Consider the following 18,092-nt stretch of genomic DNA (forward strand, 5'->3'; position numbering starts at 1 on the left):
CGATAAGTATAAAAAACCGGAGGGGGTATTTACTGTTAGGGTCTGTTTGTTTCAGCTGAAGATTGTGAAAAACAGCTTATAGATTGTGAATTGTAAGAAGCTGGATCGTAAAATCTAGATTGTAAAAGCTGTATTGTGGATTGTTACAATCTAGTGTATGGCGGATTGTTAGATTGTTATAATCTAGGTATTGGATTGTAACAATTCAGCTTTTTCAATCAGCTGTTTATTTTAATTTTTGAATTATGATCATAATTCAACTTTTACAATCTAACTGTTTATTTCGATTTTTAGATTTTAATCATAATTCAGTTTTTACAATCAAAACAAACAGATCTTGATCGAACCGGAAAAATCCTGAACATGAACCCAAACCCAACCTAAAACTCCACGGGCAGAAAATTCCCAAACCCTCGCTGCCTGCCCCCTCCCCTCGGCCCTCCCTCCGGCGAGGCCGCCATGCTCGTCGCCGCCCGCTCCCTCCGCCGCCTCTCCTCCTCCTCCTCATTATCCGTCCGGTCCCTCTGCCGCGTCCGCCTCCACCCTCCCCCACCCCCGCACTCGGCTCCGCCCCCTCTGCCGCCTCTCCGCGCTCTGACCCGCGCCCTCCTCCCGCACCTCGCTGCCGCCCACCGCTTCTCCACCGCTTCCTGCTCCACCTCCTCCCCCTTCCGGCTCGGAGAATGCGGCGGCGCGCAGGGACCTCCCGCCATCCCCGAGGAGGCGGAGGGGGACGAGGCTGAGGAGGAGGTGGGGGCGCTGGTGCGGCATGACACGGACGCGTACGCGGCGGTGGAGCTGGCGCTGGACTCGGTGGTGAAGGTGTTTACGGTGTCCAGCAGCCCCAACTACTTCCTGCCATGGCAGAACAAGGCGCAGCGGGAGAGCATGGGCTCCGGTAAGGCACCGACCTTAGCAATCGAGTCGCAATGGTGTATTGCTGTATTTGGTTTGGATCTCTGCCACTGCTCTAGGTGTCTACGTGTGATATGCATGTAAAGGAAGCTTGTGGAGCTCTTTAGTATTAAGTTATCCTGAAATCAGCCTAAATTGCACTTTTTTCCTTACAAGCTCAGAGCTCTTAATTGGGTAATTTGCTTGACTCAATTTTTTTTGGGGTAATTTGCTGGCTCCAACTTGACAAAGGGAGAGCAGATTTGTGCTGTAGTTCTAAATTGTGTATGTCTCAATGTCATCAATTTATTTAAGATAGCTATAGCTACAATTTATAGTTAATATGACTTCAAAGTTCGGGATGATGTGAAAGGTCAATCATTGTAGGACCAATGACGACTAAGCAGATTCAAATGCACTGAAGTGGAAGTCGTTCTTTGGTTCAGCTCCTAATTGCATGTCCGTGTTGCAGGATTTGTAATTCCTGGAAGAAGGATCATGACGAATGCTCATGTGGTAGCTGATCATACTTTTGTTCTCGTGAGGAAGCATGGTTCTCCTACCAAGTACAAGGCTGAAGTCCAGGCTGTTGGTCACGAGTGTGACTTGGCTCTCTTAACTGTTGAGAGTGAGGAGTTTTGGGATGGGATGAACAGTTTGGAGCTTGGAGACATTCCTTTTTTGCAAGAAGCCGTCGCGGTGGTTGGCTACCCTCAAGGTATGAGTCTGAAGTTGATAAGTTGACAGTCCAATATTTTTTATCTAGATGTCAAACCTGTTAGTTATATGATTCCATTGATGACTGTATTCAATTCAGGTTGCGCATACAGTACACATGACCATCTATTTTACAAGAGCACAATTGAAACATATTAGTACTGTTGTAAATGAGTGAACATGATCCAACTGAGTACATCAACAGACCAATTAATAAATTAATAGCATACACATGAATACAGAATGCTGTTGGAAAGGGGAAGGTCAAACCTCTTTTGAAATTTGTAAAATAGTTGTTGCACTATTAACTTAGTAATCAATAATTAAAACAGTTGCAATAAGTGTCCCAGCAATTTTTCTGTAGTAAGTGTACTATCTGGTTTCTTGTAACATCATCCACATTGCAAACTATATGGCGCTAATTGCTACTCCAGCATATATATTCTACAACTTTTTGTTGGGGAATGCCATGTCAATTTATGCATGCATATTTATACTTGTGGTATTCATATGACTTAAAATTCGTCCTATATCACGAAGATTGCATAAGCTCGGGTTAAGGAGGAGGGTTGTGATAGGTTTGGCGAGCCAACGTAAAAAACATAGCCACTCTTATGGAGATGAAACCCAAAAGAACCACCTCTCTACCGAGACTAACACCTTCTCCCTCGTATCTAGTATCACCGAAATCACATTTCATAAATCGAGTATATGAAGTGTGATTTCGGTGATACTTTGCACGAGGGAGAAAGTGTTAGTCTCGGTGGAGAGGTGGTTCCAAAGAAGGATGCCTTTTCGATATTTGGGACCGATGCTACAGAGGGACGGTGATATCAATGAAGATATTAGTCATAGAATCAAAGACGGATGGATGAAATAGTGCCAAGCTTCTGGCATCCTCTGTGGCAAGAGGGTGCCACAAAAGCTGAAAGGTAAGTTCTATAGGACGGTGATTTGACCTGTGATGTTGTATGACGCTGAATGTTGGCCAACTAAAAGGCGACATGTCTAACAGTTAAGTGTTGCAGAGATCCGTACGTTGCGATAGATTTGTGGCCATATAAGAAATCATCGGATCTGAAATAATGATATATGTGATATGGTAGGGATACGCCAATTGAAGAAAAGCTTATCCAACATCGATTGAGATGGTTTGGACATATTCAACGGAGGCCTCCAAAGTCACCTGTGCATAGTAGGATACTGAGACGTGCTGATAATGTGAAGAAAGGCAGGGGTTGGCCAAACCTAACATAGGAGGAGTCTGTAAAGAGACTTGAAGGAATAGAATATCCCCAAAGAACTGTCCACGGATAGAAACGCGTGGAAGTTAGCAATCCACGTGTCAGAACCATAACTTATGCATCAGTCTCTTGCACCGTTATTACTTTTATTTTTTACTATTACTAGTACCTTTATTATCATTATTATTTTCTCATTATCTTTTTAGTTTGGATCTTATGGGTTATATCTCTAGCCTACCCCAACTTGCTTGGGACAAAGGCTTTGTTGTTGTTGTTGAATTTTCTCTGTACCTTTTAGAAAATAGAAAACTGTGTCAACATGTGAAACGGTCTATGATTCTGAACTTTCTATGGCTCAGGTGGAGACAATATTTCTGTCACCAAGGGGGTTGTCTCTAGAGTTGAACCAACACAATATGCCCATGGTGCCACTCAGCTCATGGCTATACAAATAGATGCAGCAATCAATCCAGGTAATAGTGGAGGGCCTGCAATTATGGGTGACAAAGTAGCTGGAGTTGCTTTCCAGAATTTGTCAGGGGCGGAAAACATTGGGTGAGTCGTAAACTATTTTGAACCCCTTGCTTTTTCCTAGAATTCTTTTCTGAACCCTTTCCCTTTTTGCAGTTATATCATACCGGTGCCGGTAATTAAGCGATTCATTTCTGGAGTGGAAGAGAGCGGTAAATATTCCGGGTTCTGTACTCTTGGAATATCTTGCCAGGCCATGGAAAATATTCAATTAAGAGAGTGCTTTGGGATGCGGCCTGAAATGACCGGAGTGTTAGTTAGTAGAATAAATCCTCTATCTGATGCTTACAGGATTTTGAAGAAAGATGATATCCTTCTTGAGTTCGATGGTGTGCCTGTAGCAAATGATGGGACAGGTGAGCTTAAAAGTTTCCATGTATTCAATACTTCAGTATGCATGAGCAACCACTTTATGTCTGTTTCTTGCTCCTTCTTGCATGTTTTGGTTTTTCATTTGTCTGTTTCTTTTAATGCATTACTTGTGTATTTGTTATGTTATCTGCGAGTCTGTAACCCACAATTATTGCTTGCACACATACACATTCTGTACCCCTGGTGCATGTTTTTGCATGCCTGCTTTTGTGCAAATCAGTGAATCTATGTATTAACTATTTTGTGATATGTGGCATCTCAGCATCAACAACTGAATATTGTCAGTTTTTTAATACCTGCAGTCCCATTCCGAAATAGAGAGAGGATCACCTTTGATCATCTGGTGTCCATGAAGAAGCCTGAAGAAACAGCCATTCTCAAAGTATTAAGAGATGGTAAAGAGCAAGAATTAAGTGTCACACTTAGACCAGTGAGTCCTTGCAATACTATTACATTCAATCTGTACCTTTGATCAACATGGGTAGAATTTTTTGGTTGCTCGCTGGTTACCAAATATAATAGTTATATTCTGCTGCTATTCTTCACTATCCTACACAAGCGATATTCCTGCCCAACACCTATTACCAGTTCCAGAACCCACCCACAAATCACTTTAAGTTTGTAACCTGCTGAATTCCCTATATTAGCCAATGGGCCTATTTATTTTGGACCCCTTGTAGAGCTATTTCAGTATTTTGAAAGGATGATCTGGACAGAGACCAACCCATCTCTAGATAGATCATTAGTAATCCACAAATCTGGACCAAATGGTTACAACTCTGTTGTGGTCGGGAATGGAGAGCGTCGCTTGACGGGAAGGCAAGGCCTTGGCAGCCTCGTCGCATCGGAGCTGGATTAGATGGAACCGAGAGGGGAAGGAAGGAAATAACCAAGTTCTTGCTTGCCTTTATTGAAGAATGCCGCCATCTTATATAGATGCGGTCCGGAATAATCTCCTAACAACTCCAATATTTAAGCCTAACAACCATACAAACAAACTAAACAAACTCCTAACTGAATGCAAAGCTACGGCAAGCGTCTTCCATCCACTGATCATGCCGTCGGGAGCCGAGAACACCGAGATGCTGCGTTGGACAAGCCCTTGTTTCTCCATGGCGTGGCATTGGCACTTGAGTTCATCCTTCTGTGCCAGCGGGTAATGGTACGGGCGGATTGTGACCGGGACGGTTCCGGGTAGTAGGTGAATACGGTGGTCCCGCGACCGTGGAGGAGGTAGGCCTGAGGGCTCGGCGAAGACGTTCGCAAATTCCACTAGGATCGCGTCAAGGAGGTCGCGGCCTGTGCATGAGTGGAGCTGCGGTCGATCGGCCCCAGCGACGCCCTGCCGCGTGACGTGGTGGTTGCGATGCCAAAAGGACATGGTCAGGCGGCTGAAGTCCCAAAGGATCGGGCCCAACGTCACGAGCCAGGCTGTGCTGAGAACGACATCATACCCGTCCTGGGGAAGGACATAGAAGTTCGTCGTGAACTCTTCGTTGGCGATGGTGAACTCGGCGCGACGGTAGACGCGTAGGTTGTTGTGGGGCAAGAACTGGAGGCCGGTCGCTTGATGGTACACCCTGCAACGGTGACCGTCCTGGTTGCCGTAGGTCCTGCACCCGTCGTGGTCGCTGGCGTTGCCGTAGTTGCGGGTGTCGCGGTCGACGGTGGGCTCGGTATGAGTGGAGGCGCGGACCTGAATGACGACGATCGAGGGGCGCGAGATGCCATGGCCATGGTCTGTTCGCGGCGTTCAAATGAACAGGCTAAGTTCATAGTGATCTCCACGGTGTGCGGCGCCTGAATTTGAACGTCGAGGCTCATGGGTTCTAGGAGGCCCACTATGAAGAACTGGACTTGTTGTCTCTCGGTTAGAAGCCTTGCCCGGGAGAGGAGTGCTAGGAAGCGCTCATGGTAGTCGGCCACCGTGCCAGTACGGTGACACGCCAGTTCGCCAAGAGGATTTGAGCGCAGCGATGGACCAAAGCGATTGACGAGCTCGGCAAAGCGGTGCCACGTTGGTGTGCCCTCTTCCCGTTCGACCCGCATATACCATTGTTGCGCGGCGTCGGTGAGGTGGAAAGCGGCGAGCCAGACTTTCTCCTCCTTAATGGTCCGCTGGCCGCAGAAGTAGTGTTCGCAGCGGTTGAGATATGGCAGCGGGTTGCCTTGGTTGTCGAACTTGGGGAAGTCCAGCTTGTGAAAACGCATTTGACCCATGGGACCGTTGCGCACTCGCTGGAGGGGATCACCGCCACGGCTGAGGGGCACGATCTCACATTGATCGCGCTTGAGCTGGTTGATGACGATGTTGTGCGCGCTGCTATTGATCAATGTCACGGAGTTGGCCTTCCATGGTCTCCAAGCGATCCAGCTTGGCAAGGATGGCCTGCATTAGCGCCTAGGTCTTGTCCTTGTCGTCGCTGGCAGCGGAGGCGTTGCCTGGCATGGTGACAACGAGTGGAGGACTGCCTGAATTTGATACCAGATGTTGTGGTTGGGAACGGAGAGCGTCGCTCGACGGGAAGGCAAGGCCTTGGCAGCTTTGTCGCCCCGGAGCTGGATTAGATGGAACCGAGAGGGGAAGGAAGGAAGGAAATAACTAAGTTCTTGCTTACCTTTATTGAAGAATGCCGCCATCTTATATAGATGCGGTCCGGAACAATCTCCTAACAACTCCAATATTTAAGCCTAACAACCAAACAAACAAACTCCTAACTGAATGCAAAGCTACGGCAAGCGTCTTCCATCCACCGATCATGCCGTGCTGGGCTTCTTGTTGCGCCTCGTGTACGTCTTGCCCCACATAACAACTCTCCCAGGCCTATTCTTTGCACACATCATTTCTTTCTTCAATATTTTTATCTTATGCTAGAGCCTAGCTTTTCATATGTAGACCTTTGAAGTTTGAACTGATCTTACACTACGTCCATTTTTTCTTATGCAGTTGCAACCTTTAGTGCCGGTCCATCAATTCGATAAACTACCCAGCTACTACATATTTGCTGGTTTTGTATTTATCCCACTTACTCAGCCTTATCTCCATGAATTTGGAGAAGACTGGTACAATGCCTCACCACGCAGATTATGTGAACGGGCACTAAGAGAGCTTCCGAAGAAGGCTGGTGAACAACTAGTTATCCTATCTCAGGTATTATTTCATTAATTCACTACCTCCTTATGTTTCTGTTTGTGATATCAGTTTTCTATTCGTAAACACTGTTCTCATTAGCTTTTGATAAAATTTATCTTTGTACTGAATAATTGTGTTTCAGGTTCTCATGGATGATATCAATGTCGGTTACGAAAGGCTTGCCGAAATGCAGGTATGTTGCTATAAGTACATCCCCTGGTATCCAGTTATCCCCTACCCAAGCAGAGGCATGAGGCATTAATTCTGCAGCATAGTACTCCAAATGCGTAGTGCCCTGAACTGATCAAGTTGCCTAATATGACATGGTCAGGTAAAGAAAGTGAATGGTGTGGAGGTGGAAAACTTGAAGCACTTGTGCAGCCTCGTTGAAGGCTGCACCAAAGAAAACTTGAGGTTCGATTTGGACGATGAGAGGGTCATTGTCCTCAAGTACCAGAACGCCAGGCTCGCTACGTCCCGGGTCCTCAAGCGGCACAGGATACCGTCAGCCATGTCGAGTGACCTTGTCGAAGAGCAGGCGACTAATGGTGAGATGGAGGCATCATGCACCAGCTAACGCGGGTCTTTTTGTGGACGTATCCCTGCGGAGGCACAGATCTGAGGAGAGTACACTTCATTTCCGTGAGCCGGATGCGTCTGCCCGAGGCCTGCCGGAAGTTGTAAAATGGCTGCAGTCGCTCCTGCTTGGCCGTTTCATGTTTGGCACGAGGGTCGTCAGCAAATAAGATCAATGAGCGCCGGAGCTTTTCAGCCTGATATGTAACAATTTCATTCTTTCCCCCACTATCAATCACTCTTTTTCGTCACCGTAAGTAAGGGGCGTCGGCATGGCGACCCCAGGATGCATTCAGATCCAGTATCATCACAAAACATAGCATAGGGTTAAATGAGTTGTAGCTCACCCGTTGCTTCGTAATTGTGTACATGCTCTCCTGATCATTCCCTTTGTTTTTACGTTGTGTCGTGCTGGAATAAACTTTTTTGAGAGGGGTGCTGGAATAAAATCTTATTGCCGCGTGTGGATAAAATTTTGGCTGTAGTTGGGAAATGGCAAGTCCAAACATCTACGGGCCTGGTCTATGATGTACTGCGTTTGGCCATATGGGCCTCAGTGGCCCACAGTTAACTTGCTTTGGGCCCTCTCCTTCGTCGATTTTTTTATATTCTGAAAATCAAAAAATTATAAAAATAGATGTTCGTTTAAAAAAAAATTACAGCTCTAAATTATTATCGTCTGTTACAAGTGCGGCAGGTTTAAAAATAAAAAATATTCCGTTCTATTATTTTTAAAATTCAAAATATTATTAAAATAATATAAAAAAATTCTAAAAAATTAGTGGTGTAGAGGATCTATCTCTCTAAAAAATTTAGCAGGTGAGAGTAGCCTAACTCTGCAAATTTTTCAAACGGACAGCTATTTTTATAACTATTTGATTTTCCAAATAAAAAAGCTCCTCCTTCGTCGGCCATCTCTCCCTTACCCGCGCGGCCAGAACAAATATCTCTCCGATGTCCGAACTCAGGAGGAGCAGAGGTGGATTACGCACGCAAAGCTCAGCAAGAAAAACTGAAACATTCCACTCCAATCTCACGCCCTGATTCTTGCGGCTGTTGCGACCACACCCCTATTCGAGCCCCAAAGGAGCTTGGCGCACACGCACTGGTCCCGCTGCAGCGGGATGGCGCTGCGCTGCTCCTTGCCCGCGACCTGTTCGGCGTTTTGCCTGAAAGGAGCGGAGCACCCTGACCCCAGCCGTCCGAGCTCCCGCGTGCGCGCCGCGAGATTCGTCGTCCTCGTCGCTTCTCTACAGCGCCGCCGGAGGCTCGTTGTCGCTGGTTGCGCGCGGGCGCAGGCGAGCGACTCCAAGGCCGTGCAGCTGGTGCTCGGCGGCCGGGCGTGCGGTGACGACACCGGCACGGACTCGGAACCCAGCGACGACGAGGCGGGCGACGGAGCCGACGCTGAGGCGTGCATGACGGACGAGGAGCGGCGGACGCTGCGGCGGAAGATACGGGAGATGATGGATCGGGTCCCTGAGACGGCGGGGCTGACGGACCCGGAGGAGCGGAAGGCCAAGATGCGGGAGCTACTGACCAAGTACGAGCTGGTGGTGGAGGAGGAGGACCCGGACTGGCCCGAGGACGCCGAGGACGGGATGGGGTTCAGCCTCGGTCAGTTCTTCGACAAGATCACCATCAAGGCCGAGAAGAAGGATGAGGAGGAGGAGGGGGAGGACAAGGGGTATCAGAGCGACAAGGAGATTGTTTGGGAGGATGACAATTACATTAAGCCGATTAGGGATGTCAAGACACAGGATTGGGACGCATCCGTGTTCACAGATTTCGGACCGATGATTGTGCTTGTGCATAACAGATATAAGAGGTATAAATTTTTCCTTGCTCTTGCTCAAATGCTTGCACATTACAGTTGAAAATATTTGATATATGCTGAACCTGCATGGTTCTGTCTAAATTGCAACAGAGTTAGTGTGATGTCTATTTCAATTATCATTTTGGCTAATGAATAGGTCGTTAAATTTATTGAGCACCCATTCATGCAATGTTTGTTTGACAACGCACGGATGTTCGTTCTTGTAGACCGCAGGAGAATGACATGGCGAGGGCTGAACTTACTAAGGCAATCGAGATGTTTTGGGAACACAATCTGCCTTCACCAAGGGTACAGAGTTTGTTGCAGCATCCTTTCAGTAATTCCCTCAGTAACTGGTGCTTCAAGGAGCATTTCAAGTTCTGACTATGCATATATCATCTGCAGTGTGTGGCGGTAGATGCCTGTGCCGAGCCTGATCTCGTGGATGCGCTGAAGGTTTCTAATTTCCCAGAGATCCTCTTCACCAATGCAGGGAGGATAATACACCGTGAGAAAGGTAGATTGTATGAGTCATCATAGAGAAATACTTCACACTGATAACTCGCATTTGATCAATTGTGTCATGAAGTTTTCTGACCTTGAATCTCCCATGTTAGTTGTCCGGTCAGCTGAGGCATGGTCAAGGATGATGGCGTTCTTCTACTATAAAGCAGCAAGGCCACCGTTCTTGTGTGAAGCAGATGGCCAGGGTCAAGAAAAGGTCCCTTTGATGTCATGAGAATAGTTAGCCTTATAGTAGCAAGTTACATCAATCTACATTATTAGAACTTGACAGTTTGCATCAGTGTGCACTGTTATAAGTATAGAGCTTGAACTTAGAACTGTTACATCAAATCTCCATTTCCCACCTTCTTTTGTAACAGCTTCTGATAGTATTTGTTGTGCAATGCAGCAATATATGGAATTTTGCCATAAAGAAGGAACTTTAGAGTACAATTATGTAAAATCATACTGGTAAAAATGGGTCTGGATTAACCAAATATTCGATAGGATATGAATATGATAAGGAATTTCCATCTAAACAGTGATTTCTACACTATTCACATTTATATTTTGGCACACAAAATATGGATGCAAATAAAAAGAAACTTTTTCAATATAGTGCGTGTTCATATTCATTTTCCTTAATTCATAGTACTACAAATATTTGTTGTGTTTCTTGTGGGAATCCAAGAGCCCCTTTAGAATGAAGGAATTTCGCAGAAGACAGATCAATTTCCGTGTTACCAAATAGACCTCTGTATTATTGCAATGCACAAAGTATGTGGATGTTAAAATTTGACCGAAGTAACAAGATACTGACTGGCATTTGTATTCAATCTCTCTCTAGGAAAACATGGCAAATGCAGTGATGTTAAGTGTGGCAACGTAATAATGATTTTCAATAGCAAAAGTATCATCCACAAGCCGACAGATGACAAAATGTTTAAGCAACATTCTAAGCTATTCAGTCAATCTTCTTCTGTTCTTCTCATTTAGTTCTCTAACTATGAATTCTTTCTTAATTTACGTGAGAGAAAACAATGCAAACCTGAATAATGATCCTTTATCTTAAGCTAACGACATTCTATATTTCTATGTACCATTGAGTTCCATACAGGACATAGTACTAATAAGCCATTCTATCGAGGAACTGACAGGTGATCCAATAATCGACAACGATACCATGTAATCATCTACTCAGATTGCTAGCAGGGGGGTTTGCTGGAGCGACCAAGCAATAGCCAACGATACTAGTCAAAGAAACTTGTGATGGCAGATGGCGAGCTAAATTCGTGGTAGCTCATTTGTATACCATGGAACAAAAAGAAAGGAACACAGTATTTAGATACAATCAACGGAAATAATCAAATGGGAGCTTTATTAGCTCTTAACGTTATGTCATGATAATACAACCATACAAGAGTTTTTCCCCTCAGTCTCTACATAGCTAAGATGCACACAGTCAAAACACTAGACGAAACGAATTGTCCAAAAGGAAAAGAAAGTGACAAGTAATTTTGGAACAAACTCCTAAACAAGATTATTGTGGTTGGCCTTCATGCGTAGTTTAGATTGCCATCCAACTTGACTGAAGAGCTCTCTGGCAACCCGCTCCAAACATGTCGCTGCCGAAGTAACCATATCATGGTACTCCTGCCATTGCAGCACAGACTATGAACAGAGCCAATGTACATGTAAAAATAACATGCAAATGAGAGAAGTATTTCCGATTGTTAAAGACAATATCTTTCTACATAGCTATAGCGACCAACAAAAGGTGGCGGCCGCTGCCAATGTAATGGCTTTCAATTTATTACTAATACCCCGAAGCTAGTTCCCAAACAAATGGTGCACTTCGTGGTGGGTAAAAATTTAATGTCACCTGGACTATGAATCAAGCAGAACGGGCAAAACGACAATCATAGAAGCGGTGTATAATTGTCTCTTTTTCATGACAAAAGCAACACTTATGATCCCTTATCCATTGTCTTTTAATCAAATTATCTTTTGTTAAGAGAATTTCTTTTTGAAGATACTAAATGAAGATTTTGATTTTTAGCATTAGCTTAGGTTTCCATATAGGATTTTTCTGTGTTGATTTCTCACCTCGCACCAAAGCATTATATAGCGAATTGACAGAAAACCTTCCGGACTGGGTTAAGTTACATCGGAATTCGTCACGTTCATGTGCCAAAGTGATATTGGAAAGGTGTGCAACTAAATAAATCCACTCCACCAATCTTGGACAATTTATATCCCTGAAGTTTGTATTTGGGGGGGGGGGGGGGGTAGTCTGTAATGTCGTAGCCACCGACTCTTGTTTGTTTTGCACTATAGTGTAAGGTTGAGGGTATTGTCCTCTTAGGGTCGAATTGCCCAACCAAATTGTTGAATATCTAACTATAGGGTATATGCGCATAAAGAGTACATCATAATAACTTTGGATATTGCGGATCCGGGTCTGTAGGACCTAGTATACTCAGAGATCTCGAAGACATATACTAGGAAGGTCTTGATCGGGTTAACTGACTTGAGTACGACTAGTATCTAGGTCGGATTCATCTAATTTGCCTTGGCCAACAAGACAATGAACTCTCTATCGATTACGATCGGATCCAAGATGGCACATTGACCCCTATATAATGCGGAGACCCACACCCCTGGAGGGGGGACGAAACAATCTATGCATACGCAATTAATGCAAGGCAAGCAACACCAAGACCCTAACAATTGGAGATACTCGGCAACTTCAATCCTACACTAGTCTAGATCCAATATTCTTCATTGTAATAGGTCTAGTCATATTACTCATACTCAAGGTAATCAATATACGACAGCATGCACACACGATGTAGGGTATTACTCTAATAGGGGGTCCAAACCTATATACATCATGTGTCTTGTTTTCTACTCGATCTCTGATCTCGAAGGTACCCGTGTTTAATTACTGATATATTGTCGGACACTAATCTTCGACAGTTGTAATGCCAAGTAGGGATCTTCATTTGTTTTTCAGGATAGGTCATGTCTTAAGTACGCATCCACGTCGGATTCTCCGAAACTAGCTTTTATGACAACTTCAAGTTAGTTGCAGTCATCTTTGTATCGCCCCCTACCGGATTTGAAATCACTTTTGGAACTTGACATACCACTGGGATTATCAAGGTGGACTGATCCACACCGGTAACCTCGAGTCCAGCCCATCGGACGCATACCGCGAGGTGGGACACCTCGATTGGGATCCTGAGGAGCCTAGCGTTCTTCGATTCATAGACATCGGCAGTGATGGTGATGGTCACGAGAGTAGCGATGACAACTCCATTGACAGCCAGAGCAGCCAAACAGATAGATTCGTGTTCATACCCGCTGACCAGAATGCGGGAGATCTGAACATCGTGGTAAACAATGGTGCAAGAATCCCTGAGGATCCAGCAGCAGCGGCTGCAGCCCAAAATACCAGTATCGCCGAAGAATTATCGCTAGGGATGTCTGTAGCCAGAGCCTGCAGGTCCCTGACACCATGTCGAGCTCGAGAACCACCTTGCAGGTCAAACTGCAGCTGCTCCATCCATAGGCGTAGGAATCAAGAAGATCTGAGGAATCGCTTCCCTCATGACAGTCGCGACTTACAAGAAGTGATGGATAACCGTCATGAGGAGCATCGCGAAGACGATTGTCGTCATAATGATCGCAGATCTCTAGGACAGGACGATCAACATGAGTCCCCTATTCGAAGGAACATGCATGATAGTCCTCCCCAATCTCCTCTTGAAGACTTCGATGGAGGTTGCAAAGCCTTCGCACTCGAGCTCCAGTCGATACGATGGCCCGAGGAGTTCAAAGCGGGGTCGATCTAGAAGTACAATGGAAAACTCAACCCCAACGAGTGGTTACAGATTTACACCACTGTTATTCAAGCAGTTGATGGTGATAATAAAGTAATGGCCAATTACCTACTAACCACCCTCGATGGACCTGCAAGGTCCTGGTTATGGAACCTGCCATCCAACTCAATCTGATCATGGGCCGAGTTGATGGCTCAGTTCATCGCCAACTTACAGGGTACATTTGAGTGCCTGAGAATGGAAGACGATCTCCATCAGTTGAACCAAGGTAAGGACGAATCTCTTTGAGACTTCATCCGGAGGTTCAGCGATAGGATTAATATGATCTTGGATATCTCTCATGGGTCAGTCATCATTGCCTTTAAGAGGGGTGTCAAGGACAGATATCTGGTTGGGAAGCTAGCCACCCAGAAAATCTCGACAGTCAAAGTACTCTTTGAGCTGGTCGACAAGTTTGCGAAGCATGCTGAAGCCCAAGAACACACCAAAAACCCTCAGTATGGCAAAGGCAAGCCCGAGTCTTCAAAGAACCGGGGGGGGGGGGGGGGAAGCGCAAATCCGGTGACAAGCGTAAGGGTCCGGATACGACCATAGCCATAGTCGAGAGGAGCTAGTCACGCAACACCGGAGACAACAAGGGCCAGAGCCATGGTGGTGGAAAGTGGTGTCTCGTTCATCGGTCCAACCAGCATGACTTTGACGAGTGTCAAGTTATCAATAAGAAGCTTGAAGAGAAGCTCAAGGCTGCTATTGCTAACTATCATAGCAAACATGCCAAGCTAGGTGCTGATGATGATGAGCATGAATTCTGTGGGGTTGATAAGAACTTGGCATATATCTTCAGAGGATCTGTCACGTATGAATCCAAGAGACAGTTGAAAGGGAGGTTAACCTGACTCGAACTGGGCCTCGACAATACCTCAAATGGTCGGAGGTTTCAATCACCTTCGATCAAGTTGACCAACCAGCCGCGGTTCCACACCTGGGTTGGTATCCAGTTGTAGTCCAGCCTACTATCCTCAACATCAAGGTCTTTCGAATATTGGTCGATGGGGCTAGCCCGCTCAACCTCATCTTCGCTAAGATGTTAGAAAGATAGGAATCCCATGGTCGGAGCTCAAGGCAGGAGTTGAGCCTTTTCATGATATAATTCCAAACTCATCGACCATGCTTCTTGGTCAGATCGAGTTACCGATCACATTCGATGCGCCCGACAACTTCCGTACAGAGAAGCTGACCTTCGATGTTGCAGACTTTGAGATGACGTATAATATGATCCTAGGGCACCTAATGCTGGGCAAGTTCATGGTCATGGTGCATCATATGTACCAGGCGTTTGAAATCCTAGGTCTCAAAGGGGTCATAACCATCAAGGAAGATAACCGTGCAGCGGTCAAATGCCACAAGCAAAGCCTGGAGATGGTTGAGCACTTCTGTCGAATGGTGACTACCTCAAGATACATAGAGTCTAAGTGTTAGAGGCGTCAAGCCACCACCAAGGGCAAGGATAGTGCCAAGGACTCCAAGCTCGTGAGTGTTACTAATACTTCCAAGTCCGAAGACTCTACGAAGGGTGAGATCAACGACAGTGCCAAGGATAAGAAGGCTAATGGTGGTATCAAGGCAGTGCCCATCAACCTGTCTGAGCCAGCCAAGACGGTCAAGATATGGGCCAACCTTGACCTCAAATAGGAACTCAAACTCATCACTTTCCTTTGGGCACCCAAGATATGTTTGCATGGCAACCGTCCGATATACTCAGAGTCCCTAGGGAGGTGATCGAGCATCGACTAGCTGTGTAACCTGACGCCAAATCTGTGGTGCAAAAGCATCAAAGATTCGCGAAGGGCAGAAAGCAAGCCATCCAAGAGGAGGTTAGAAAACTCCTAAAGGCGGGCTTCATTCGATAGGTTTGTTATCTCACGTGGATCATGAATCCTGTCCTTGTGAAGAAGGCTAATGGAAAGTGGATGATGTGTGTCGACTTTACCGACCTAAATAAAGCTTGTCCTAAGGATCCTTTTCCTCTTCCTTGCATCGACTAGATTATTAACTCTATGACGGGTTGTGTATTGCTATATTTTCTAGATGCCTATTCGGGGTATCCCTAAATTAATATGGGAAAAGAAGATAAGGAAAAAACCACTTTTATTATTCCTTTTGGTGTATTTTATTATGTAAAGATGCTGGTGTTACTTATCAATGGTGTATTCAAAATTGTTTACAACCTCAGATCAGGCACAATGTTGAATCTTATGTTGACGATATTGTAGTTAAATCTAGAACCAAAGATACATTGATTGATGACCTCAAGGAAACATTCTACAACCTTAGGAAATATCGTATGATGCCTAACCCCGAGAAGTGCATGTTCGGTGTTTTGTCCGGCAAGCTTCTCGATTTTTTCTAGTGTTAAGTCGAGGCATTGAGACTGATCTGTGCAAAACCAAGGCCCTCAACCAGATGTAGCCATCTCGAACACTGAATGAGGTCCAAAAGTTGATAGGATGCATAGCAGCCCTTAGTCGATCATCTCCAAGATGGGCGAGCGAGGGATGCCTTTCTTCAAGTTGCTAATGAAGCACAACCGGTTCGAGTGGACGGAAGAAGCAGAGAAGGCTTTTCAAGACTTTAAGATATTTGTCATCTCCGTTAATTCTAGCCCTGCCTAACGACTTAGATGAGCTCTTTTTGTACATTGTAACTACCCCACAAGCTGTAAGCACGGTCCTGGTGGTCGAATAGGAATGTCCCAAGAAAAGGACCAAGATCCAAAAGTTGGTTTACTACGTGAGTGAAGTCATACATGATGTTAAGCTACGATACCCGTAAGTGCAGAAGTTGCTCTACGCAGTCCTGATGACTTCCTGGAAGCTACGACATTATTTCTAAATGCACAACATCACTGTCGTGACGACATATCCGCTAAAGGATGTTATACGAAATATGGAGGATAATAGGCGAATCGCGCAATGGGCGATCGAACTCAACGAGTTCGACGTGGACTATGCACTACGTACAAGCATTAAGTCAGGAGTACTAATAGAATTCACCACCAAATGGACAAACATTGAAGAAACTAAACCAAACATGGTCGAGGACCACTTGATGCTTTTCTTCGATGGATCGCTCACGCTCCAAGGCTTGGGGCTGGCATTGTACTCAAATTTCCAACAGGCGATGAACTTAGTTATGCCATTCAATTAGAATTTAAAGCTTCCAACAATGCAGAATATGAGGGACTAGTAAACGGGCTCTGCATAGCTGCTTCACTTGGGATTAGGCTACTACTTGTGAAAGGGGACTCACAGCTAGTCATAAACCAAGAGCAAAAGGAGTACCAATGCTTGTATGACAACATGGTGGCTTATCTAAATGAGGCACGGAAGCTCGAGAAAAAGTTCAAAGGGCTATAAGTCACGCATATTCGGAGAGGTGACAACTCCACCACCGATGAACTCGTTAGGCTCATTTCATCTCATTCACCAGCACATGTGGGAGTCTTCGTCGAAAAACTCCTCAAACCATCTGTCTCGACAGCCTCAAGTACAGATGCTGCCCAACTCGACTAGCTGTCTGGTCAGGTTAGTGAGGCAGAACCCGCAGACATGAAAGCTACACTACTCGAATGCGAGCCAACTTGGATGACATCATTCTGAGCCTATCTCGAAGTTTGAGAGATCTCTGACGATGATGAGGACCATTTTTGTATTGTAGGATTGATAGCCCATTGTCTACCAGATGCAGTAAATTCCTTTAATTTGGCCATTGTCTTTAGCTCTCTCAATTAAGACCACTAATATATATGCGACGATATTGAATAGAACCGGAGAGAGTGGTTTTCCTTGATGAGGACCATTTTTTGTTTGGAGAAGTGACTTATTTCATCATTCACTTTGACTGCTATGCTTCCCCCGGAAATGAATTTTTGTACGCATGAGCACCATTTAGGTGAGAAACATTTCATCCGCAGGGACTACAAGAGAAATGGCCATTTAACTTTGTCATAGGTCTTCTCAAAATCAATTTTGAGTATTACCCTGCTCAACTTTTTACAGTGGAGTTCATGAATTGTTTCATGAAGAATGATCACCCCTTGTAAAATATTTCGACCGCGCATGAAGGTCGTTCGTGTTGGGCGAATTATTCAATCCGCGATATTGTTTATCTTGTTGGTGGCTACCTTAGTGAAAATTTTGAAGCTAACATATTTAACAGGCAAATGGGCTTGTATTGCTAAATGCGGCTAGCTTCTTTGATTTTTTTTTTAAGAGTGTGATCACTTTGAAGTTTAGAATGTGGATGAGCAGATTCTCCGAATGCGAGTCTAGGAATATTTTCATCAAGTCATCCTTGCATATGGTTATTATCACAAATTTAAATTGGGATAGGCTCGAGGAAGAGGGAGGTGACATGATCTTTGAGGTCACAACCGAAGGTGTAGCCGTCCCCTTCTGCCG

General features: G+C 45.2%; 2 protein-coding genes across 2 annotated transcripts; both read left to right on the forward strand.

Annotated features, from left to right (window-relative positions):
* Window positions 1-347: 347 nt before the first annotated feature.
* Window positions 348-7,824, forward strand: LOC133928889 (protease Do-like 10, mitochondrial). Its single transcript, XM_062375402.1, has 8 exons — window positions 348-898; window positions 1,367-1,612; window positions 3,215-3,410; window positions 3,483-3,742; window positions 4,061-4,188; window positions 6,706-6,909; window positions 7,034-7,084; window positions 7,223-7,824. Exons 1-8 carry the CDS (start codon window positions 460-462, stop codon window positions 7,466-7,468), a joined length of 1,770 nt encoding a protein of 589 aa, XP_062231386.1. The 5' UTR covers window positions 348-459; the 3' UTR covers window positions 7,469-7,824.
* Window positions 7,825-8,369: 545 nt separating this feature from the next.
* Window positions 8,370-10,326, forward strand: LOC133928890 (thioredoxin-like fold domain-containing protein MRL7L homolog, chloroplastic). Its single transcript, XM_062375403.1, has 4 exons — window positions 8,370-9,295; window positions 9,511-9,592; window positions 9,689-9,800; window positions 9,901-10,326. Exons 1-4 carry the CDS (start codon window positions 8,592-8,594, stop codon window positions 10,020-10,022), a joined length of 1,020 nt encoding a protein of 339 aa, XP_062231387.1. The 5' UTR covers window positions 8,370-8,591; the 3' UTR covers window positions 10,023-10,326.
* The last annotated feature ends 7,766 nt before the right edge of the window (window positions 10,327-18,092 follow it).

Source organism: Phragmites australis, chromosome 9, assembly GCF_958298935.1.
Source record: "Phragmites australis chromosome 9, lpPhrAust1.1, whole genome shotgun sequence".
Taxonomy (NCBI): Eukaryota; Viridiplantae; Streptophyta; class Magnoliopsida; order Poales; family Poaceae; genus Phragmites; species Phragmites australis.